The sequence below is a fragment of the Neophocaena asiaeorientalis genome, unplaced genomic scaffold (assembly GCF_003031525.2).
Source record: "Neophocaena asiaeorientalis asiaeorientalis breed wild unplaced genomic scaffold, Neophocaena_asiaeorientalis_V1.1 scaffold478, whole genome shotgun sequence".
NCBI classification, from domain to species: Eukaryota; Metazoa; Chordata; class Mammalia; order Artiodactyla; family Phocoenidae; genus Neophocaena; species Neophocaena asiaeorientalis.
The window spans coordinates 1,077,816-1,104,140 of record NW_020173200.1 but is presented as its reverse complement, the minus strand read 5'-3'; the positions used below and the strand labels follow the sequence as shown (position 1 = coordinate 1,104,140).

Sequence of the window (26,325 nt, the reverse complement as noted above, 5' to 3'; positions counted from 1 at the left end):
ACAACAGTAGAAGCCACCGCAATAAGAAGCCTGTGCACCACAAGGAAGAGTAGCCCCTGCTCGCCGCAACCAGAGAAAGCCCACACGCAGCAACGAAGGCCCAATGCAGCCAAAAATTAAAATAAAAGTAAATAATCCAGTTCTGGGTCTCTTCTTTTACCCCAAAAGCCTCCTTAAAAATAGAAAAAAGCCCATTCAGTGGTCTGAATCACATAATGGCAGATACATGGTTTGGATGTTGCCACTTCCCCATCACCATGTCCATGGCAAACTACTAATTTCTTGTTTTTAGACATGACCTTCGCAGTGTAGCACTTCAGGCAGCTACTACCTATCGAGTATAATTGGCAAATGATATGAAACCTTTCTGCTATCCTTCTCCTAAACCAATAGTTCCTGAATTAAGCTGTGTATCAGAATCACCTGATACTTGTAATTAATAGATTTCCTAGGTTTCGCTCTAGACTGTTGAATTAGGATTTCCAGGAATTGGATAGAAATGATTCTTATAAAGTTGGCCATGGTTTGTAGACTTGCTTTGAGGACCAGTCAGGTAATTTTAATTTTGTTAAACAGCTCTAGGAGTGGAGACTAAAGCTGCCCATCTTTTCAGGTGTATAGCATCTCATTCCTCTGACAACCAATATGTTGTTCTGACATGTTCAATTTATTATTTTTTAAATTAATTTATTTTTGGCTGCGTTGGTTCTGCTTTGCTGTGTGTGGGCTTTCTCTAGCTGCGGTGAGCGGGGGCTACTCTTCATTGTGGTGCGCAGGCTTCTCCTCTTGGTGGCTTCTTTTGTTGCGGATCACGGCTCTAGGCGCACAGCCTTCAGTAGTTGTGGCTCACGGGCTCTAGAGTGCAGACTCAGTAGTTGTGGTGCATGGGCTTAGTTGCTCCGCGGCATGTGGGATCTTCCCGGACCAGGGATCGAACCCATGTTGCCTGCATTGGCAGGTGGATTCTTAACCACTGCGCTACCAGGGAAATCCCTGATATGTTCAATTTACATTTCAGAGATATGGTAGGATCTCTTGCTTTGAATTATACCAGGCAAAGCACATGCATCAAATGCCCAAGATAAAGATATGGGATCCAGAGAGGTGGCATTTTGGTTTTCTAAATATAACTGAGCTTAAATTTAAAGCCTCAGAACCCTTCAGCCCTCTGGAAACTTATTCTTTCTCTGTTTAGTGAATACCTTTAAAACTTTAAAATGAAAGAGTTCAACATTTTTGGAGTAAACAGTCTTTTGAATTTTTCATACTTCATGTATATTCATTAAAGATGATTTAAACATATAATGTGATTTAACTTCATACACCTTTGTTAGATTTTCCATAAAAGTACACCTACAAGTTGGGGAGATGTTCTTTATTAGACCACGTGATTTGATTTTGAGACTGGAAATTGTGGTTAAGTTATTGAGCAAAGTAGAGAGACTGAAGTTTCAGGATTATCCAGTGAGTTAATGACAGACCCAGAAATAGAATCCTGTGTTATTTGCTTGGGTTATGATTTGGTTTGAAGAGGGTGGGCTGTGATCTGCTTACATAAATTTCAGGAAGTAAGGTTTGGGGTTTGGAAGAAGTTACAGCTCTGTGATGTTTGGCCAAGAAGCTCCCCTCACTCACATTTACCACCTGTTTTATTGACAGCAGTCCTAAACTATGGAGGGTAAAGAGACAGTTCAGCCTTACACCTCCTACTCCTACAGGAACAGTCTTATAAAGCTGAAGCTGATTGTTGGTTGGCTTGCTTTTTTTCATCTTCTGTTATAAGAGAATAACAACACCTGGCCCTAGTGTTGTTTTTAGGAGGAGAGGGGTATAACCTGAGTAGTTGATTTATAGTGTTGAGTGGTTTCCTATAGAATTTTTTCAGGGTATATAGAGGTGTATACATAAGTGTATCTTCATTAAACATGTTTAATTAATAAACAGTATGGTTTGGAAATGGTGGAGCCCACCAGAAAACAGACTTTCTTGAACCACTAATGGTTCAAGGGGTTATAGATTTCAAAATAATTGCTATAGTAGAGTTGCTTTCTGGTGAAGTCATTACTTTTACTCTCCCCTTTTCCATTTTGTGGGGTGCGGGGGGGGCTCATATGGCACTAGTGAAGCAGCAGCTTACAGAACAAGAGAACATTTTGTGTGTGATGGTTCTTAAACTTGCTCTTTTAAAAAAACCAAAGGAACCCCCCCCAGCTTTATTGAGATAAAATTCACATACCATATAATTCACTGTTTAAAGTGTAAAATTCAATGGTTTTGTTTTTTTATAAATTTATTTTATTTTTATTTAGTTTTGGCTGCGTTGGGTCTTTGTTGCTGAACGTGGGGGCTATTCTTCGTTGCAGTGCACAGGCTTCTCATTGTGGTGGCTTCTCTTGTTGCAGAGCACGGGCTCTAGAGCACAGGCTCAGTAGTTGTGGTGCACGGGCCCAGCTGCTCCGCAGCATGTGGAATCTTCCTGGACCAGGGCTCGAACCCATGTCCCCTGCATTGGCAGGCGGATTCTTAACCACTGTGCCAGCAGGGAAGCCCCAATGTTTTTTTTTTTTTTTAACATATTCATAGTGGTGTGTAATCATTGCTGCAGTCTAATTATAGAATGTTTTCCTCTCCCTCTAAATGAAACCCCACACTCGTTAGCAGTCAATCCACTTTACCTGCCTCCCCAGCCCTATGAAACTACTAATCTAACTACTAATCCATAATCTAACTATTAATATAAATTTGTTTTGGACATTTGATATAAATGGAATCATGTAATGTGTAGTTTTGTTACTGACTTCCTTCACTTAGCATGTTTTCAAGGGTCATATATGTTGTAGCACGTACCATTCCTTTTTATTGCCAAATAATAGTCTGCTGTATGGTTATAACATCTTATTTATCCATTCGTCAAGTTACTGGGCATTTGGATTGTTTCCACTATTTTGCGATTATGATTTTTTGCTGCTGTGAACATTCGTGTACAGATTTTTCTGTGGAGGTATGTTTTCGTTTCTTGGGTATATTCCCTGGGAGTGGAATGGCTGTGTCATATGATTACTCTATGTTTAACTTTTTGACAAACTGCCAAACTGTTTTCCAAAGTGGCTGCACTGTTTTACATTTTTCACTATCAATGTATGAGGGCTTCAATTTCTTCACATCTTTGCAACCTTTGTTATTATCTGTCGTTTTGATTATAGCCATCCTAGCTGGTGTGAAGTGGTATCTCGTTATTTCGATTTGCATTTCCCTAATAACTAATGATGTTGAACATCTTTTCATATCTTATTGGACATTTTAATATCTTCTTTGTAGAAATGTGTATTCAAATCTCTGCCCTTTTTTTTTTTTTTTTGCAGTCAAATGCTCTTCCTCTGTGCTGTATCTCCAAATCTTTGCCCATTTATAAGTTGGGTTGTCTTTTTATTATTGAGTTGTAAGGGTCCTTTATATATTCTGGATACCTAACTTGCTTTTCTAACTGTGAATTTGTCTGAAATTACTTGCTTGGAGGCAGAGAGAAGTAATGGATACAAAGACTACATTAAAAAAATCTGGTGAGTTTTTCAGTTAGATCTTAGTTGTTCTTATTTTACGTTTATTCTCTTTTTCCAACTCTTGAGGAACCTGGTTTATTCGTTCATTGAACAAATATGACTGCAGACTGTATACCAGGATTTGGGGATATAACAGAGAATGAAACAGAAACTTTTATCTGCATTCTAGTGGGAGAGAAACAGATAGTGAAACAAAAGTCATATCAAATCATATCAGATGATGACGAGCTATGAAGAATAAAACAGGATAATGGGGATATACTGTGATGAGCTTTCTAACATATTCTTCACCTTTCCTGATTTCTTAATCTGTTCCTCTATGCTCTGTTTGACCTTTTTGTGCTTTCTGTTTATTTTCATTTTATGTAGTTTGTGGCTAAACTTTTACCTCACTCTCTCTCCTTATTCTTAACACCCTTGCAGTCTAATTTTTGCTTTCACTAGTCCCCAAGATCCACCCTCTATAGTAATAATGATCTCCTATTAAAAGCCAGTATTGTCTTTTCAGTTTATGTCCATCTTAATCTGTGTGTAGCACTATTGCCTTTCTATCCATTAAATCACTTGCTGCAACCTCCAGTACAGTTTTCTCAAGTTTTTTTTTTTTTAACTGGTTCGTCTTCTCTAAATCTGTTAGAGTTCTCCAAATTTAAGTTTTGGCCTCTCTTCTCCCTCTAACATTACCATGGTGAATTGATCATTCTCACATGATTTTTTGCTTTCTGAGAGCATGTGACTCTGAGTTCTCACTTTCTAGCTATAGCTGCATCACTCCCTTCAGGTTTAACTAGTGAAGCTGCAGTGGACAGCTTGATTGCTACTCACTCAGCAGGATTCTTTTCCCTTTATGCCTTCCTCTGACAGATTTTTCCTGTTTAGGCTGATTAAGACACGGGTTATTTCCATGACTGCTTTAATGGTTACCTGTGACTAATGGTATAACAATTCACAGTGTTCAGTCAAGGAACCTGATTCAGAGGGGTTGTTCCTTCATGGGTGCTAGTGAATTTTTTACTTTCAAGTCTTTTGAAAGAGCTGAATTCCGAAGTTAGAAAAAGAAGGAATAATCTCTTGACCTCTAGTGCTTATAGTATTCATTTTCAACAAAGTTTTAATTCTTACTTTTTTTTTTTTTTTTTGTGGTACGCGGGCCTCTCACTGTTGTGGCCTCTCCCGTTGCTGAGCACAGGCTCCGGACGCGCAGGCTCAGCGGCCATGGCTCACGGGCCCAGCCGCTCCGCTGCATGTGGGATCTTCCCGGACCGGGGCACGAACCCGCGTCCCCTGTATCGGCAGGTGGACTCTCAACCACTGCGCCACCAGGAAAGACCTAATTCTTACTTTTATCTGATATGGTGTTGCTTTCATTCAAGCTACTGTCACAGTAACTGAGGCATGAATTTTTCCTTTTAACAGTATTCCCATGGTCACAATTGAGATTCTCATTTGGGTTCTTGATGCAAGGTCATGAATGTTGCAAGTTCTTTGTAAACTATAAAGCATATCTGTGTGGTGGGAGAGAGGAGAGAAGGGCTCATAAGAATTACTTGGGAGCTTTTTCAAAATTCTTAGTCCCATTTCACCTCCTCCTCCCAGATAATGTATTGTTATATACCTGTTAGTTAAACATCTGCTTCCTAAATGTGAATAGTTTGTAACTCATTTTAATGTACACACGAAGACTGCTTATATTAAAAGGAATTCCATATTCTTTCTGTTGGTGATGGGATGTACTGCAGTAGTTTCTCTTGTAGCATACCATCAGTGAGTGAATGACTGGTTTTTACTCCCTGTCCTCTGGTGGTGTCATGCTATACAAAGTTTCTTGTATGTTGATTTTCAAAGGATTTGCAGAAAATGCTACTAGGTGCTGTTGGCACCAACTTAAACTATAAATTTTGGATGTAATTGAACAAATTAATATAATTGTTCAACATAGTTGGCTTCAGAAATGTGAGTTTGTGATTTGGAGGACACTGAGATTTTCCTGATTTCACTGTGAATCATAGCCTTCTTTTGTGAGAGTTACATGTTGCTGGGCATCCACCTGGGTAGGGAGAAGATGATTGGTATATTTGTTCTTCCCGTTAACCAGACTGGTGTTCAAGACACCATTGAGGCACAGTAATCTAAATTAAAAGTGGAGAAAACTGAAACTGAGGCATTGAGGCCACAGTAGATTAGAAAGACATTTAGGAGCTGGAGTTGGTAGTAAAACTTCACCATTTTAAAGTGTAAAATTTGGTGGTTGTATACAAAAGGTTTTTATTCAGAAGGTCGTGCAACTATCAACACTATCTAATTCCAGAACATTTTCATCAATCCCAAAAGAAACCTGTTAGCAGTCATTCCCTACCCCCATTCCTCCTCCCATCCCCCTATCTCCTGGCAACTGCTATCTACCTTCCATCTCTAGGATTTGCCCCATTCTGAATTTGTATAAATGGAGTCATACAATATGTGGTCTTTTGTGTCTGACTTCTTTCACTAAGCATAAGGCTCTCAAAGTTCATTCATATTGTGGCATGTAACAGTACGTCATTCCTTTTGTATGGCCGAATAATGTTCCACTGTATATTATATGGATATTGTACAGATACGTCATATTTTGTTTATCTGTTCATCAGTTGATGGACATTTGGTTTATATCCACTTTTAGCTTTATAAATAATGCTGCTATGAACATTTGTATGCATGTTTTTTGCATGTGTTTTTCTTTTTTTTAATTTATTTTTATTGGCATTTATTTTTTGTGGCATTTATTCCCGGGCCATAAGTTTTTGTTTCTTCAGTTTCTTCTGGGATATCTTTTTCTTTGGGGCAACCTCCTCTTCTGGTTTAGGAACAATCTGTTCTTATTCAGTAAGGACCGTCTCAATGTGGCAGGGAGAGCTCACGTATGGGTTGATGCCACCATGAGCTCTCTAAGTTCTGTGCTGCATCCTGGGGGCTTTGTTCACCTGGATGTGCTCAGTGACTAGAGAATCTACATCTAAGCCCTTAAGTTCAGCATTACTCTCTGCATTTTTGAGTATGTGCAGTAAAAATTCAGCACTCTTTCTGGGCCACCAACCCTGTGTCCAGCCCCGCTGTTTGGCCTGGGCTCACGTACCAACTCCACCATTGTAATGATGGAATGCCACACATTGCTTCTTTAAAGTGACATCTTTCAGATACTTGGTGGATTTTCGGATATGCATACCCTTAATGGCCTGGGCAGTTTCATGAGTGTTCTTAAAGTGAACACGAAGATTTGAACCTCCTGACTTGCATGATTTTGTGGGGTTTTCTGGGTCAAATGAATAGCGAACCATTTTTAGAGGTCACCTCAGGCTGCTTACTGGAAAAGGAAGCTGTATGCAAGTTTTTATGTGAACATATGTTTTACGTTCTCTTGGGGATACATATATGTGCATATATATGTATTCCCAAGAGGATTTATATATATATATATATATATATATATATATATGTATGTATATGTATATATATATGTATATATACATATATTTAAATTTTTTATACATAAAAATACACACACACAGACACACGTACCCCTAAGAGTAGAATTGCTGGGTCCTATGGTATCTTTTGTAAGAATTTACCTTTGTTTTTGATAAAGCTGATATTGTAGAATGTTGTAGAATGTGATTTAGGTTTAAGAGACAAATGGCCTGGCTGACTCTCCACATTCTCTTGTCCCTGCCCACCCAATTTGGACAGCTTACCTGATGTCTAGGTTGTTAGAGTCAACAGAGCAGTCATACCCAGGTAACTACCTTGTAGAATACTGGATGTAGAGTCCTGGAGTTAGCTCTACGCACTTGGTGAGGAGTGGGCTGGGAGCCCAGGGATGTTTAGAGAAGTCATTCCTCATAGAAATCAAGAATTGAAAAGAAGTATCCTGCTCTAACAAAGGAAAAGAAAGCCATTCTTAGATAAAGGACTGTGCCGTTTTATCAAGATAGGAAATACATTAAAAAAAGATAATGAATTCAGTTTGAGACATAGTAAATTTGGGATTTCTGGGAGGGAATGTTAGATATTTATGTTCGGAGATCAGGAGTTTGATCCCTGATAGAGATGTAGATTTGAGATTCATCTGCATTATAGGCGTTTGAAATACAAGAGTAGGTAAGTCACCCATAAAGTAAAAAACATTAGAGAAAAGTGACTAGTAATTCCCATATCTGAGGTCTTTGAGGTTTTGAGTCGGCCAGCTGATGTTTCAGCGGTATCCTACTCTTGAGTGGCTTGTTTCCTTCTGGTTTTGTGATTTTTGATTGTGAATTTATTTATTTTGGGACCTTATCCTTGAGAATTCTCCCAGGCCTAGATCAAAGGCAGATTCCCCAGAGAGGATTTTCATTTCCTTCTGGCAAGGTTGGGTGGGAGACATTACCATTCTAGGACTATCCTAAACAAAATTCTAAGTATGAAGCTTTTTAAACCATAATATAGGTGAGGGTCAGCTTCTGGTTGTGAGTGTCTGAGGAGATACTGTTGAACTGCTCTCATAGCCCCCCAATCCCTCACCAGCACTCAGTGCCAAGGTTAAGTTTCCCTTGCAGTTCTCTTGGGTAACACCTGGACTTTGCCTCTTGTACCTTGAGCCCTAATAGGCCTTGGAATTGCAAGCTGAAATTCATAGGGTTTGGCAAAATGCCCTGAAGGTGAATGAAAGCTGGTTTCAGTACTCTGCATACATCTCTAGTTTCCCTCTTTCACTCAGTTTTTAGCCTTGATCATACTTTATTTTCTTTCAGGTTATTGATTAATATGTAAAGATTTAAATAATTTATCCAGTGTTTGTTATTTCCAGTGGGCATGTTGATCAAGCTATCTATTCTGTTGTTCTAGCAGAAATAGAAGCGTCCATCTCTCTTCAGTGCATGCACGGGACAGTAAGATGCAGGGAATTCAGTCAGCCGCTAAGTTAAAAGTTGTAAACTTGGGACAACATCCAGTGGTTTGTTTGGCCCACATAGTATTTAGAAAATAAAAATCAGGAGATTTCAGATAAAATTTTGGGTATCTTGCTTCTCTTGAAAAATTAGAAGTTCTTAACAGTACTGGGCTTTCAATCCTGCTTAGCAACAATTGGCTAGAACTGGGAATAGCAGCTGATCTTTTCAGAGTGAACCTGTTTTCTTTAGTTGCAGGCACACAGTCTCCATTTGTGCTGTGTATGCATATTTATACCCATTCCAGCTTCTCTCATTCATGTTACCTGTAGACACTTGTGGATCATCCTTGTGCCAGGTAGTAGTGCTAATAGACAGTTTCACATTTGTTTAGTGATTTGTTTAATTCTAATAACAAACCTGCAGTTTATCCCTGATGAATAAATAAAGTTACAGGTGGTATTATCCCCAAGTTACAGATGAAGAAATGGAGGTTCACTGAGGTTATATAAATTCTTCAAGGTCTCTTAGTGTCCCAGCTAGAATTTGAACAAAGCTCCTTCTGTTCAATGCTATTCTTAACTTTTTTTTTTTTTTTTTTAAGCAGTGGAACTGTTCTTCAAATGAAGTTTTAGTGAAGTCCATTATGCAAAACCAACAAAGATAGCACTGCTTTGATTGAAGGGTAGATGGGGTGGGAGACAATTATGTGGGGATGGGAACCTGCATGCTCAGCTCTTTGGCAGCCTTTAGGCACCTCTCTGGAATCCTTAGGATTCTACTAAACAGTTCGGACACTCTCTATCTGTAACTACGCGTAATAACAGTTTGTTAAATTTTATGAGTTTTTAGCTTTTTTGGATGTTACAGTTATAGTGTGCCTATTTTTCTTGTGCTTCCTCGTATGTCAGTCTTCCTCAGCGTAATCTGTCTTATTGCTTAACAGCATTTTAAAATTTTGTGGGTATGTGTTCAAATAATGGTGAATCTTTTAGCGTTCTATTTCTGTTTTAGAATGGTAGTGTGATTTATAGTTTAATTTATTTTGGAGCATCTGATAACTAACTCTCCTTTACTTTTCAGATTCTCTTTGTGGCCAGATGGGTTTGTATGGACAGGCTTGTCCATCTGTAACTTCATTAAGGTTAGTGCTCTTCTTTTTATTAGAACATGTAACATTTTAAAAGTTATGCTGGTCAAGTCATATTAGAATCAGTTTTACTGTAAGGTTCAGAATAAAATATTGTAGTTTGTTTTGGTAAATAGTGCTATTTTGTGAGATTGGGACATATTTTTGCTTACAGAGATATTTGTGGTAGTGGGATTTGGATCTTAATCTCCACTTAGTGAATTTACATATGTTCTTGTACATGAAATAACAATTTTACTCTTCTTTGTTATTCCTTTTTTAAAAAAACACTAATCTTGTTTCTACTTATTTTAATTAGAAAATACATAGTAAATTTTTATTGCCTTTGTAGCAGATTATTAAATAAGACTAGATGGTAATTTAAATCTCTTTTTAAAGGATGATATAAATATGATACCTAGATTATCCTCATTTACAATAAATAAGTAAAATGTAAAAAAATAGAAACTAAGTTGTATTCAACCCAGTGGTTTTAGATTTTTTTGAAGTTGCTAAATCCTTTCTATAAATTAAATCTTAAGTGAAAACCTGTGAATAAAGCAGATAAATGCCGGGCTTTTCTGCTTGCTTGGGCTTCCATGTTCTACCCCCGCGGTTGCCCCTGAGGGATTACTCTAGTTCCCAGTGCACAGTTTGAAAAAATAACCTAAATCTAATCTGTTAATTGGGATCTTTCAGACTAGAATATGGATTGTTGATGGCAGCACCTACCAGTTACATGTGGTGTTGTAGCTAGCTGTATCATTTATTTGTTCAGCATATTGAGCACCTAATATGTTGTCAGGAGCTATTCTAAATGCTGGGGCTACAGTTGTGAACATAACAGATAAAAATCCTGTAATTATTGGGCTTACATTTTGGTGACGGGGTAATTAATAAAAAAAGTAAGAAGTATATGTTAGATAGTGACAGTGATAAGAGCTAAGATGAAGAATAAAATAGAGAACGGGAATAGGAAATATAGATAGGGTTATTTTAGATAGGGTAGCCAGGGAAAGCTTTACTGAAATGGCGACATTTGAATGAAGACCTGAAAGAGTGATGGAATGAACCATATCTGGGTAGGTAGAAGATAAGCGTTCTGGGCAGAGGGAATTCAGGAGCTGCTGGGGCAGGAGACTTGCCTTGTTAGGTTGGAGGAGCAATGACGGAGGTCAGTGTGGCTGGAACAGAGTAAGTGATGAAGAGAGGTGGAATTGACCAGCTTTGGAGGGCAGGAAAGAGAGAGAGGAGGGATACAAAATTATTAGAGCCATGAATGTGAAGTCAAGGAGTCCTTAGGCATGAAAGAAATTCTGGTGGTTCAGAATGCCACCAAAGAAAAATAAAGTTGCCTTCTTAGTTTTTATATACTTGAATTTTTATGAGACTAAGGCTGGCTCTCCTTTCCCTCAGTAGGAGAGCTTTACTCCACGTCCTTATGGCATTTCTTTCCCTGAGAATGCATCTTCCAGCTTATAATGGAAGTAGGTGGAGTGATTACTTTTCTACCTTGTTGGAGTCCATGTGCCCCCACCCCCACCTCCCAACAAGGGACACCTGTATAGTTTTGAAAAGAACTTAAAAAAAAAGACTTCTTTAATCCCCAAAGCTGCTGTAGAACTAATTTCACTTAAGAGTCCTTTTGTTTAATATGGTTGGAGGAATCATTTTACCCTTTTTTTGAATATTTAAAACTTTAGATATGACCATATCAGGATATTTTTGCAGACTTTGATCTTCCACTGATCATAGAGTCCCTTAAAGATATTTTATTTGTGGGTTATGCCAAAACAGTCATATATTAAAGTCATTTACTGGGATTTTAAATCCCTTCATTTGAATAGTTATGTTTAGGTGAAGATTGTATATGACATTGGGTTAGGAATGATATATGCCTAACCTTTTTTGCTTGATAGAATTATATAATTGGAAGAGATGATGAAAGAGATGCCATGAATTATTTTATAACCTGCTCACTGTTATAATTCTAGTGTATAATATCCTAGAATCAAATTTTTGTGGATATACCTATAAGTTTAGCATTTAGTTAATAAACTGAGAAACTCTCTGGCATTTTAGTTGAGATATTTAGTATCCTTATATCCTAATCTTTCATTTTTTGTAATATTCTATATGGTCCTTCTGTGAAGCAGAGAATTCGCATTCTCAGATGTATGGGTAGAAGACCATTGTTTGTCATTGATTTTTCTAACTGAAAGCTAGCTTTGGTTTGATATAAGGAAAAGAAAAGAATAACTATTTTTTGGTAAAGGGAAGAGAAACTGGATTACTTAAAACCACAATAAATTTTAGTCTACTTTCCCATAGAGTCTTCCTCAAGCCAGAAACGACCTCCCAACTATACTATCCAAATAGAAGTAGAGCAGGAAGTCTTTTTTAAAAAAATTTTTTAAATTAATTAATTCATTCATTTTTGGCTGCATTGGGTCTTCGTTGCTGCATGCGGGCTTTCTCTGGTTGCTGTGAGCGGGTCCTGCTCTTTTTTGTGGTGTGCGGGCTTCTCGTTGCGGTGGCTTCTCGTTGCAGAGCATGAGCTCTAGGCGCGTGGGCTTCAGTAGTTGTGGCACACAGGCTTAGTTGCTCCGTGGCATGTGGGATCTTCCCGGACGAGGGCTCAAACCCGTGTCTCATGCATTGGCAGGTGGTTTCTTAACCACTGCGCCACCAGGGAAGCCCAGGAAATCTCAAATCCGCTGACAAACATTGCTTGTTTGCCATAACTCTCTTTGTATATACTACCTTTATATCTTGTATATACCTGCATATACTACCTATATATCTAGAAAGTGGCTAGCCTCAAGACAGGAAAGCATTTGAGTTGGTGGAGAAGAACTGGACCGTGTGTCTAGGAATGAGAAAATGGGTAGGCAGGTGGGAGGTTGTAAACGTAGGTGGGAGTGGGAGTAGATGACTTATGTGAAGTGAAGATGGGGGGTGGAATGAAAGTATGTGACATTTTAAAAATTTGTTGGGTAGGAGAGGGTACTTAGTAAATGAATTAAATCTCTTCCTCTGCCCTTTAAATATTTAGGGTAAACAAGTTAAATATTGTTTTCTATAGATTATATTGGATCCTTGTTTAATCTGAACACGTTAAAATTATTTTTAAAAATTTACTTACTGTATTTTTATGATTAAAAAGTAATCTTAGGGCTTCCCTGGTGGTGCAGTGGTTGAGAGTCCGCCTGCCGATGCAGGGGACATGGGTTCGTGCCCCGGTCGGGGAAGATCCCACATGCCGCGGAGCAGCTAGGCCCGTGAGCCATGGCCGCTGAGCCTGCGCGTCTGAAGCCTGTGCTCCGCAACGGGAGAGGCCACAACAGTGAGAGGCCCGCGTACCGCAAAAAAAAAAAAAAAAAAAAAAGTAATGTTAAACCACTTATTGTAGAAAATTTGGGAAGACAGAGATAGCCCTTGTTAATGTCATCTTATCATGTAATTTTATTCCAGTAGATGCTATGTGTGTTAGAAAAAGGCACCCCCCCAAATTTTCTTTAAAAGAATGGTTGCAAAAGATTTTGTAGTGATAGCTAAGTATACTCTTAATTTTAATCAAATTGCTCTTAATTATCATTTTGTTCTTCTTTAATTGCTAGTATGGGTAGAATTGCATTTTAACAAACGTTATTATAATAACATCATATACTATTACAGTATAATGAGACTGTTTTCTTTTATCAGTCAGGGTTCTATCAGGAGGCAGAAACCACACCAGTTATTTGAACAGAGACTTTAATAGAATCATTAACTAGATTTAAAGTTGTTAACTAGGTAACAGAAAGGATAAAAATAAAACTTGAAGTTATCATGGAGATAGGCACTTCTAGAAGCAGCTGTGAGACCTAAGTGCTTGGGGACCAAAGGGAAAACCTAGAGACTTAGAGGAAGGGTCCTGTGGAAACAAAATTCAGATCTCCGAGGAGAAGGTACTACATGCTAGTGCTTGTGTCGAGCTCAGAATAGAAATCCCATAGATTTGAAACTCAGAACTCTGGGGAAGGGTGCTGGCTGGTGCTGGGGTCTTTGAGTGGGGTATGATTAAGCTAGTTCCATAAGTGTTAGAAAAACTGCAAACTTTATTCACTTACTACTGTGAGGGGGACCTTCTGCAGGGGTGAAGAAACCTTTGCTGGGGTAATGCTCTTATGAAGTCCAAAGAATAGACAGGAAGGCCCAAGTATCTTTTTTCTTCTCCAGGCTTGCAGTCCATCTTTAGTGCTCCCTCTTGGCAGAGCCTTATAGGAAATGAGCTGGCAAAGCAGAAATGTGGTTTGCAGAGTCCCAGTTCCAGTGTCATTAAGGCAGATTGGGAAGAAGGGATGCGGGTTTGGAATTGAGGAGCAATAACTTAATAACTTGTTCCAGCAAATTGCTAAGAAATATGGTATTAAAAAGTGTTTTCTGGGCTTCCCTGGTGGCGCAGTGGTTGAGAGTCCGCCTGCCGATGCAGGAGACACCGGTTCGTGCCTCGGTCCGGGAAGATCCCACATGCCGCGGAGCGGCTGGGCCCGTGAGCCATGGCCGATGAGCCTGCGAGCCCGGAGCCTGTGCTCCGCAACGGGAGAGGCCACAACAGTGAGAGGCCCGCGTACCTCAAAAAAAAAAAAAAGTGTTTTCTTGGGACTTCCCTGGCGGTCCAGTGGTTAAGACTCTGCGCTCCCAATGCAGGGGGCCTAGGTTCAATCCCTGGTCAGGGAACTAGATCCCACATGCATGCCACAACAAAGATCCCGCGTGCTGCAACTAAGACCCAGCGCAGCCAAATAAATAAAAATATTAAAAAAAAAAAGTTTTCTCAGATCTGTTTTGCAGCCAGTGTTTATGTGATTTTAGTAGGATACTTGCATGTTGCTAAAAATGCTAATTTTGTAAATCACGTGAAATTATATTAAAAATTTATATAAGATTTGCAAGTATTCCTTGCAATCCGAATCTACTGCATTCATATCCTGAGTTTGGATAGTAAGTCTGGATAGTGAATACTGGGTCATCTACATCTATTTAATTCCTGAGTTTTGGAAGGCAAGAGTGAGAGTTCAGATAATGATGGATACAGTTTCTGTCAGACAATAGAATCTTAAAAATTGAGCAGAATCCGGTTACTGAGTTTATATAAGATGGATTTGAATCCTGAGGTTACCTGCATTTTATTTCCAGGTATAGACTCAGTAGTAGCAAAAGCTTACCAAAAAAGCAAAAGCTTTCCTTGAACATTTGCTTTATGTAGACAGGTAAACACATATATGTATATAACATATTTCTTTCACATATTTTAGCATTAGACTGTTATAATTTGGTTTGATTAAAGCAAAATAAAATTTGATATTTCTTTGGACTTGTTAAAATGGGGCCCTTTCTGCATTTCTGAATTGCCTAACATTTATGAGGATTGATTTTATGGTTCACATGTGTATTCGGCCTAGGATGCTGAATTATCAGTAGTACTTTAAGTAGTTTCTGATCTTCTACCTGAGACCTCTTCCTTTTGTTATCTTTTTCTTTCTTTCTTGTTCACACTTATCTTTTCCTTTTTGTTACGCTTCTCCCTTAAAGATACCTTTTATTATTGATCCAGTCTGTTTGTTTAGGATATGTTGGGGAACACACAGGGATTTTTAGCACCAGAGAAGATTGTGTGTTGTGTCCCAAGTGAATTTCCTGTCCATGTGTTTTCTCATTTCCCTCCATTTGATATTGATAACCTGCTATTTAGAATGACCAGAGGAGGGTAGATTTATTTTAAGGCTTCTTGCTGTCTTGTTTCTAGTAGCAGACTTGTTATTGTTAAGGCAGCTCTGGTATTTAGTCTTAGAATTGGGTAGATACAGGTTCAGACCTCTGCCGCGTATTATTCATATGATCATGGGTAAGTTACTTCACTTTTCCTGATTTTGCTGTAATAGGGATGTTAATGTTTACCTCCCTGGCCTGTTAGGATTCATGGGATAAACTATATATTGATTACATAAAGCATCTGGCATATTTTTTCCTTGTTTGCATTTTCCTATAGTAGAAAGCAAAAGGGATAATTGTTTTTAGAATAAAAGAGGACATATTTGGGGACTCCCCTGGCAGTCCAGTGGTTAAGACTTCGCCTTCCAGTGCAGGGGGTTTGGGTTCATCCCTGGTTGGGGAGCTAAGACCCCACTTGCCTTGGGGCCAAAAAACGCAAAACATAAAAAAGAGAAACAGTATTGTAACAAATTCAATGAAAAAGACTTAAAAAAGAAAAAAAAAAAGGACATGTTTGTATCCTTTGCTCTCAGCTCAAGAACATGGGGTAGAAGAGGATTTCTTTTTCCCCTTCTATTTCCCCTTTACCCTAAATTCTTATTTTTAAAAATTAAAACAAATTTTTTTTATTGAAGTATTGTTGATTTACAGTGTTGTTAGTTTCTGGTGTACAGCAAAGTGATTCCGTTATACATACACATATATATGTATATTTTTCAGATTTTTTTCCATTATAGGTTATTACAAGATATTGAATATAGTTCCCTGTGCTCTACAGTAGGACCTTGTTGTTTATCTGTTTTACATATGGTAGTGTGTATCTGTTAATCCCAGGTTCCTAATTTATCCCTCCCCTTCCCCCCTCAGGTAACCATAAGTTTGTTTTCTATGTCTGTGAGTCTGTTTCTGTTTTGTTAAATACGTTTTGTTTGATTTTTTAAGATTCTACATATAAGTGATATCAAATGATATTTGCCTTTCTGTCTGGCTTAATTCATTTAGTTTGATAATCTCTAGTATGATAATCTAAATTCTTAGATTCTAGAGTATCTACCAGTAGCATTCAGGTTTGCAACTGACCTCAGGCTAAGGATGTTGCTGACATGTAATACTACATTTTTATCATATTTATAATTAATATAGTTATGCTTCTAAGTCAGTCCCACGCAGTGGCAGAAATAACTTTCATTATCATGCCGTAGTTCATCATTGTTATATTTATCAAACTTTTTTTATAATTGATAAAATCTATTAATTTGCATGTTTAGTTCTGACATGTTCCAGTTAAATGAAGAGTAATGAGAAACCGTCTTAATTTTGACCATTACAGAGACTTTTTCTAAAATGTATTTTGAACTTTTTGTCTTATCTTCTAAGGCTTACTGTCTCATATGGTAGCCGCTAGCCTCATGTGGCTATTTAAATCTAAATTTAAAAAAAATCAGTTCCTCAGTCACACTAGCCACATTTTTTAAGTGCTTGGTTAGCTGCACGTGGCTACTGACTGTCATATTGGATAACACACAAACATTTCCATTGTTGTAGAAAGTTCTGTTGGACAGTGCTGGTCTAGAGCATCCCAAATGTAATTTAATCTTTAAGCTGACTTATTGGGCTTCCATTTCTGAGCATAAGGTATTGAAGAGTACCAGTGACTAGTCACTGACTTAAGGACATTTTATAAAAGTTACTTATGAGACTAAATATTGACTTGGATAACTAGCTTTATGGTGTTCTTACTAATATATAAGACCAGGCATCATTTAAGCATTTTATGGTATATTAATTAAATTTCCCCTAACAACTCTGTGAGGTTGGTGTTATGATTATTTTCATTTCACAAATGAGGAAACAGAGGTAAAAAAGTTCAGCAACTCAAGGACATGCAATGAATAAGGGATGGAGCTGGGATTCATACAGAGGTCTTGCTCCAGTGCCCATGCACTAAATTCTGCCTCTTGGCTGTCAGTATTTATCAATTTGAGGCTTTTTCTTTTTTTTTTTAAACATCTTTTTCTTTTTTTTTTTTTTAATTTGTTTTATTTTTGGCTGCATTGGGTCTTTGTTGCCGCGCACAGGCTTTCTCTAGTTGCGGCGAGTGGGGGCTACCCTTCGATGTGGTGCAAGGGCTTCTCATTGCGGTGGCTTCTCTTGTTGCGGAGCACAGGCTCTAGGCACGCGGACTTCAGTAGTTGTGGCTCATGGGCTCTACACATATTTTTAAAAACTAAGTATAAGAAGTATTAATAGCAGATTCTGTCTGGGTTTTTAAATAATATCTGCAAAGATGGCTTTGAGTGTTCTTGTATCAAAGGGACTCTTGTTTATTAAGCTTTCCAGCTACTCAAGAGACATAGAGATTCCAATAGATAGAGTGAGATTAAGTGCAAAATACGGTACTTACTTGATGACAGAATGTAGTTCAGTGGTTAATGTCCAAAAATATTTATTTTTCCTCCCTAAATTGTAGAGTAAAATATTTTTAAGATAAGAATTACATTTATGGCATAAAGATGTCTTTTGACCATATGATCCCTAAGTTTTAGCCTGAACGGAGTTCTAACTATGAGTATGGCTTGTATGAATTTAGAATACAGTTTTATGAATCTAAGATTATATATTTGAGTAATAGAGTAATTTGGAGAGAATCTAGAGAAGAGCAGTAACTATATTATGGTTCTTAAATCAGATCCTGTTGGAGTTCTGGACTTCAAACTTTTGAGAAGGAACCTAAATGGTGTTAATATTGTAAAATATGTGAAGCATCGTTGTGAAGAGAACTCTGACCAGTTCTCACTTTCCAGGATAGAATTTAAAGAAATTTTCTTCTCTGTAGCAAGGGAGATACATAGATTAGTCTGTTAAAATTTATTATTATTTTAAACAAAATGAATTACTGTATACATTTGGTGAACTTTTCTTCCCTTGGAGATAAAGAATATTGTTGGTTTCCAAAATAGGTAATAGCAGGGCTTTTAAAAATGACATAGTGAGGTTCTTTTTCATCTCTGATTTTATGATAAATAGCTCTGAAACCACAGTTCTGTTTACAAATGACAGTTGTCTCACTAAATCCCTCAAGTTTTTGCATAAGCTATATTGTGAATATTCTTGGAATCTTAGGGGTGAAACAAAAGTTGTGAAAGTCAAGAGTTTTGAAATGTGAACTTCTATTTGTGAATTGCATTCTCTATCCTAAATTATGATTCTTCTACCTATATTTTCACTTCAAACCAATGAGGATTTTTTGGGCTTGTCCTTTAAAAAGATCATTGCTCATAGGAAATTTAAAGGCTCAGTTATTCATACCTTAGTGGTGATTAGTTTGATGCTGTCCGCTTTCTTCCTAAATAGAGCAGAGATCAACTGCTTTGAAAAGGTTAGAGTTTTTCCTGGAGGAGAAGAGCAAGTAATTAATTTTGGAGTTTATAATACCAACTTTGGGGGCCAATCTTGGAGGCTTATGGCAGTGTGAGATGGGAGAGCCAAGGTATAGAAGAAGGTACTTAGAAGTATGCCACATATAAGCTATGTGTATTGAAATTTTATCAGGAACAAGCTGGTCCTACACCAGGAAAATGGAAAAACTTATTTCTTTATTTTCCTTGTTACACTTCTGTCTCTCTGCTGCAGAATATCCAACTGGGGCTTTTATACTCTTAGAACTTTGATTTATAGAACTCCTTTATAGAATAGGTAGGATTTTGTGGGCTGCTTCAGGAATCATCATCATAGAATCTTATTTCTGTGGGAAAAGTGTATGTTCAATTTTCATATGCAATCTACAAACAAAATTTAAAAGCACAGTCTTTTCTGGATCTTTTCTTTAGAGTAAATAATTGAATGGGGGCTCATTTCCATTGAGGTTGATAAATGATTATTGTGTGATTTAGGGCATGTAAGTCTAAAATCACTGAATAAGAGTGACAGTCATTTAAAATTTAGAAAATTCTGAAGAGTATGAATTTGATAGGAATAATAGCTAACATTTATTGAATGCTTATTTACTGTGTGTTAGAAACTCTTCTTAGTGCTTTGTATATATAACTCATTTAATCCTCACAACAATCCTTTGGGGTGGGTACTGTTTTTATCCTCACCTTACACATGAGGAAACTGAGGTATAGAGAGGCTAATTTACTTGTTTAAGGTCACATAGCTAAAAGTGGAAGAGCTTAGATTCCAATCCAGGCAGTCTTGCTCCAGAGCCTGTGTTCTTAATCACCATATCTTTTCTAATGTAGGACATTGACTGTTATTTTCCTGAAATTGAACTAAGAGTAGAAACTTTGGCTTTGCTGGTGTATGATAACTAATTTTGAAAAATAACAGCAGCTGCTTTTGCTTGGAAATAGCTTAAATTATTGCTTCATTTATAAATTAAAAAAATTGTTTTTTTATATCACATGCTTCCAAAATGTAAGGTCAATCTGTAGTAGATTATTTTCTTTCTTGTTAGGTTTCTGCCACAATCAGCCTTGGGTACCTGAATATCCACATGTACTGTTCTTCCTATAAATAGAACTTACTTGCCCTTTTCCCAAGGGAAACAACCCAGAGTTTCATCCAGTTATATCCAGCCGAAATTCTAAGCTCTCTGGGTGCATTCACTTTCATTAGATCCCAGAGTGGCTTTTTGGTTTATAGTGGTGAAGGAATAGGATAATAGCAATAAAATCTTTTATTCAGAAAACAGGATAATGGGAAACACAAAATAGTCACTAGGCCATATCGATTATAAAATCCTCCTGGGTAGCAGTGGCAGAGACTCCATGAAAGTATAATAAGTTCCTTGATTCTGCTCTTTGATGGGCCGTCCATTGTCCCCTGTGCCCTCTGAAAGGTCTCACCTTGTCCGGTATCCTCCATGGCCACATCTGCGGTGGGTATTGGTGAAGATGCCCTATCTGGGAAATGCATAGGCTTTATAGCTCACTTCTTGTTGATTAGCTTGGGTGTTATTTTGGAAACTTAAGAGGCTTTTGCAGTCTAGACACCCCTCTGCCCCTTTACAGTTTTCTTAAAAAGCTTAGTTTCTGGACTTTTTGCTGCTTTGAGCCAAAGGACATGCCTAGGCAGAATTTTTTAATATGAAAACTCTGCCCTGTGTGCTCTACTTACCCCAGGGATTTCTAACCTTTTGGTGCCATGGAACCCCTTCAAAGTCTGGTGAAACTTGTGGACCCTTCTCAGAATAAGGTCTCAAAATTCATAAAATAAAATACTTAGGATTACAGAAGAAACTAATTAATTATATTGAAATATGGTTAGCAAAATATTAACTTTAAAACATAGTAATATATATGCCTTTGACTTAACACATTAAATAAAAAATCTAGTGGCAAATCTAATACACTGTCATAAATTTGAAGTAGTCGATGAGTTTAAAAAGTTGAGATTCTGCAGCATTTGTCACATATGAATATATTTGTGATTTTTATTGATGGCAAAGTCACAGGTACTGTTAATGCTGCTGTGATTTGTTGTCTACTTTTGTAATTAAAGGAAATGCTAAGTGTTAGTTACAAGTTAGTGGAAATAAAGAATATATTTTCCTCCATCCAAGTTCATTCACCTCTTTTAGCTCCTGAGGGAATGATGGCTCTGGGTGGGGCCATTTGAAGTGATAGTCTTGGGTGGAAAGTCAACACCCTCACAGCATTGCTTTTGTGTGGCAAGGCACCGGTCTTCTCTACTGCCAAGGCTGTAGTTTTGCAGCTATCACTCAGTTACTTCAGTTTGCTACTTCAGAAGCACTTGGTGGTTTTTTTTCAACCATGTAGGGCTTTAAATTATAGGAATTTTAGCTTGAATTGCAGGCCATAGGCAGGGAGTACCTCCCTTAGCAAACCTGCATTTTCTCTGCTTGCAACGGTAATTGAAGTTTATTTCCCTTTTAGGACTTTGTTTTAAGCGGCTAGAAGGAGCCAACACATGCCAATATTCTCAATTTTTCCTATAGTATTTCTCTCGTTGCTCTATAGCCTCAGTTGGCATATGGTTTGTTTTCCAGTTACAGTAGGTGACAGTTTGACCAAATCCTTTGTCACTCTTTAATAAATGTAACCAGCTTTCCATCCTGCAGTATTAGATCTTAATGTTTACCTCATCAACTCCTCTAAGAGAGTGTCTTATTTTAGGTCCTGTTACTTGTATCACCTCACTTCCATGTCCCACATTCCATGTTTGTTAGGAATTGCATTCACCTGCTGGTAGAGATCTTTTTATAGTAGTTAAACACATAAAAAGTCTGGAAGGTAGGCAGTTCAGGGCTGGGGTGGCAGCTTCACAATTGCTTCACCAAAAAAATCAGGGACCCAGATCTCTTCTCTCTGCTCCCATGTCCTCAGTGTATGGCTTCCATTCTCAAAGGTCACCTTATGGTCCAAGATGACTGTTGGAGCAATAGCTATTGTATCCACATTCCAGAGAGCAGGAAGGGCAAAAGGCATAATACCATCCAGAATAAAATTGGGGTTGTATTCCTAAGGAAGAAGGCCAAAACAGATATGAAGTGGCAGTTAGTGGTCTCTACCATAGACCTTGCTTCTGGCTGCCGAGGGTGCTGAGATGCAGTAACAGGAATTATGTTTTTTATATATGTATCTTATGTTTAAATATATGTATTTTTTGACCCCCTGAGATGTGTGCGATCAGAATTACTGCTGTGGTAATTACAAGGATTTCTTTTGAGTTCTCAGTTGCTCAGTTTTTCACATGCCAAGTGTTAAGACAAAATGCCAAGTGCTAGGAAGGGAGGGAGAGGATTCAGGAATATCTAGGTCACATCATCATTACCCTCATTATTCTTACTTTATTTTCCTTGATGTCTTCATCTTACCTCCATTTAGGAAAGCCAACAATATCTCTACCCATTTCCCACCTTTTTATCCTGTTGAAAACTTTCTGTGTAAGCCTTGGCTACTCCTCAGTTGTTAGGGAAGTTACAGAGGGAAGCCAAGCAATGTGCTAAAGTAGCTAAAATGCATATTTGGGATTGTATCAGTGGCAGAATTAAGTGAGGTCAGAACCCCCTCCCTCCTCTTATGTCATAAATTAGTATGGAGTTGTTATATCTGGATGCTCTTTATCTTTTCATTGTATGCAGAAAAAATTGCTTATTCTTTTAAGCAATAGATACCATCATAGATTTAAGAACTTCAGACATAATTTTTTCATGCCTTGGTTTATCCCACAAGTAACATTATCTTCTTATCTTTGGCTTCCATCTTCCCATTTTTCTCTACTTTTCTGGTAGAACTCTCTGTTCCTGTGTAGTACTAACTTGTCAGTCTTTGCTGAGTCATGCTTTTTTCCAGTTCATAAAGGACTTCTATCCTGTGGTTATCCTTACCTCATACTATTGAGTCCTCTTTCACCTCTTCCTTTTAGCTTTTAAATGTGTTTGGTCTTGTTTGCTTGGGGAGCAGCACACCCACACCTTCATTGGCTAGTCACTGTTTCAATCATTTAACCACCATTTATTGACCCTTTACCTACTGTGCTCCTAGGCATTGTGAGAACAGAAAAGAATAAGAAAGTTCCTTCTTCTAAGGAGCTCATGGCCTCATGGGAGAGAGGTAGATAAAGGTAATTTAATACTGTGTAAGTTCTGTGATAGAAGTATTTATAGTCAATGGGGGTAGGATCTAGTTCAATTTAGGAGATGGAGGATGGGAAGAGTGGATTGATCAGGCTTTCTGGAGGGGGAGGTGTTTGGTCTGAGTCTTGATGAAAAAGTAGAAGCCAGCTAGGCAGAGTGGGAAGGAAAAGGCATTCCAGAAAGGAAGACTCATTCCTTATCCAAATACTGTGTTATTTTTCAGATAATGTGTACCTGGCATGGTGTTGGGTAGCATCTGAAGTACTAGTGTGTGGTCACTATCCTCAGTGGGGAGGTGGGGGAAAAGGGAGTGAGGGTAGAAAGCTTATGTTCCAGTTATACATGTGAAACAGCATGGTAAAGCCAAACTGAGGTTATAATTGCTCTAGGAATTAATAGAGAAGAATTAATAAAAGGTTAATGAAGCTAAAGTAGTTGAAATGAGGCATTCAGATTTAGTATAATATGAGAAGGGGAACCATTTAAAGTTTTTGGGCACAGTGACATGAAAACATTGCTGGCATTTCTCTTGGAGTATATACATGTACTCTGGAGGTGATTAGCAGGGAGGAGTGGTGAGAAATCAGAGCCTAGGAGGCCAGCTAGGAAGCTTTTGGAATGAGGTGAGGTAATGAGGGTCTGACATTTCTTAACCAGATTTCCATAACCAGATTCCTCAGAGCCTCCCATGCTGTTTTTAAATCTGCCACCATCTGTTCTCTTATACAAGTGGACTTCTGTCATCACCATTCCACCAAGAGGTTTCTTTCTAAAGTTACTTGATGATCTGGTCAAATCTAATGGTCACTTTTTGTGTTCTCAGTGGAGAACCACTGCAATAACCAGCCTAAGCAGCAACAATAGAGGCACTTTTTACCTCACTACCAAGAATATGTAAAATATAACAAATTGCAAAGAAAACAGCAGCCCCGCTTTTTCAGATTTTAAATTTGAGAAAGATTTTTATACTCTACTTCAATGAATAATTCTTACTCATGATGCCTTTGATGGCTAGGCACCAAATTCTTTCCAGCCTATTTAGATCTTAACTTTCTTTAAGTCTTAGCTGAAGTTCTTCCTTCTCTACCTCTTAAGGCTGCAGCCCATGTTGTCCTCTACCTTTTTCTGAGCCATTGCAGCACCCAGAGCTCTTTTCCAGCTCTTTCTTGTGTTTGACCTTCCTAATTGGAGTACAGGTTTCTAGAGGACAGAAATTTTATCATACTTGCTGTGTGTATAAGATTTTACTCTAGGATAGCCTTGTACACATGTGTAATTATAAATTCTTGTTTATTTTTATAACAGTAATAAGTACCTACTTAGTGTGTTCATGTTATATTACTGAGACTCTCCTAAAGTCTCAGTTAGTGGCACTGGGGGAAGGAAACAGAAGTTAAAGATGGTTCTCAACAGGGAGCATCTGCTGTGTCAGTTATATTCCAATTTGGAATGTACTTTTACATTATCTTTGAAAATGTATGTGACTGGCTGCTTTGGGAATTTGAACAAAATAAAGCTACTCAGTGGAGACTTAATTGAGGCAAATAGGATGATAGCATGGTATAATAATAGCCAATGTTCGTAGAATAAAATGTGAATAATAATAGCAGCAACTACTGTTATCACCACTACCAGTAGCTAACATTTATTGACTCTTTACTATTTGCCAGTCGCTGTTCTGAGTACTTTATATCAGTGAGAGGTAGGTACTATTATTTTAATTTTACAGGTAAGGTATGGTAGAAAAACTGCTGGATTGGACATCAGGAGATCTGAGCTCTGGTTTTAGTTCCGCTGTTAACTATTTGTGTGAATTTGGACAAGTCTTTAACTTCAGTAGACCTTAGTTTTTCATCTTTAGATTGGAGGCTTTGTTCTCTAATCTCTAGGTTACTTTGCCCACTCTTTGACATTCTGTGATCTCTAAATTATCTTGGCTTATTATTCCACAAGTTTCTATCACTTATTTCATGATGGGAACAAGCATTTCTGGCTGAGATTGTAGAGCAAGGTGCTGTATAGAGGAATTTAAAGTTCAGGTTTCAGAGGAATGCATACAGCAGAGATGGGGAGGGAAAATGAAAAATGTAAAACTGTTAATCAAAATATTGGAAAATATTCTGTCTGCATTGCCAGTAGTTAATATTCTACTGGCAATGCAGATAGAATCCTCGTGGCTAGCTCTTGATTTATAATTGCTATTGCTTAATCTTATTTACTTTATGGTTCATTAGTACCCCCCCAAGATACTCCTAGAGTAATATTATTAACTAATACTTATTGAATGTTTCTTCTATGCATAAGTTATCCCATTTATTTCTCAAAGTAATATTTCAACCGTAGGTACTATTATTATTTCATTTTACAGATGAGATGGGGTTTAGAGATAGTAACACTTTCATAGTCTCACAGATAGTAACTGGTAGAATAAGTACTTGAATTCTGATCTGCCTGACTCCAGAGCCTGTGTTTTTTATTAATTCTACATTGCCTCCCAGAAGTTCAGATCCTAAGCGCATACTCCAGGTTGCTTTTTGCCTGCAGCCATTTGGAATGAAGGGTATATATGAGATTCTTAGCCACAATTTTTTTCTTTTTACCGAGATACTTTAAGTTTCTTATTTTGTTTTCTTTTTCCCTTTATTTTTATATCACTTAGAAGCCTTTCATTCCTCTCTGCTTTGTTGTCAGGCTCACTTTTCCTGCTTCTTTGATTCCAGGATAGGGAAGTTTGTACCTTTTTTTGAAAGTTTGTCATTCCAGTGTGAGGTGTCAATCTTTGTTTCTATATTTTTATCTTCCATTCTTAGAGCAGCTTCCTTCTTTCTCCAGAATATGTGTTAACCTGGCAGATGTTGTTTTTTCTTTTTTCTTTCTTTGGGTGATAATGGTTTGAATTTTTCAGCCTTGGAGAGAAATAGATTACAGAATCCAGATCACTGGATGTTTTTGTAAGCCTGTCGTTGAGTTTTTAATGTTTCTTTTCTTGCTGTCCATTTATGTGATTTTATCTCATATCCTACACTCCCAGATCTTTAGTTTTCTTAAGCTTGTTCTTTGACTTTTTTTTAAACTTCCTGGCACTGCCTATTCTCCTTTTCTCTAGTTCATCAGTGTCCTTGAGTTTGCATTTCTTTTTTCAGTCAACTCCCCCAGCTAGCTTGTCTCCTTGCTATTCTTGTCTACCCTGCTTTACTCTTCCTATCTCCCACCTGCTCAACTTTACCTTCTTTCCTCCATGTAAATTCCTCAGTTACTTCTCTGACCTCTTGCCTACACTTTAATTTTGGTATTCTTTTGTATGATTTCCCTAAAATTTGTGTAAAAGAAATGCCAGATATACAATCTTAAGTTTTAAAAGGGCCTGCAGTG

The 26,325-nt window shown here is 37.7% G+C and overlaps 1 protein-coding gene and 1 pseudogene across 3 annotated transcripts in view; one reads left to right on the top strand and one right to left on the bottom strand.

Moving 5' to 3' along the window:
• Window positions 1–26,325, top strand: part of FOXJ3 (forkhead box J3) — a 131,927-nt gene that overhangs the window by 12,763 nt on the left and 92,839 nt on the right. For 2 of the 3 annotated variants that reach the window (XM_024744735.1, XM_024744733.1), the window contains exon 2: window positions 9,546–9,608. In XM_024744735.1, the coding sequence (XP_024600503.1) occupies window positions 9,565–9,608 (44 nt within the window). In that variant the 5' untranslated portion in view covers window positions 9,546–9,564. Of the gene's footprint in view, window positions 1–9,545; window positions 9,609–26,325 lie in introns of those variants that run through there. The other variant, XM_024744734.1, reaches the window with a different exon arrangement.
• LOC112399523 (60S ribosomal protein L17 pseudogene) lies at window positions 6,320–6,874 on the bottom strand (annotated as a pseudogene).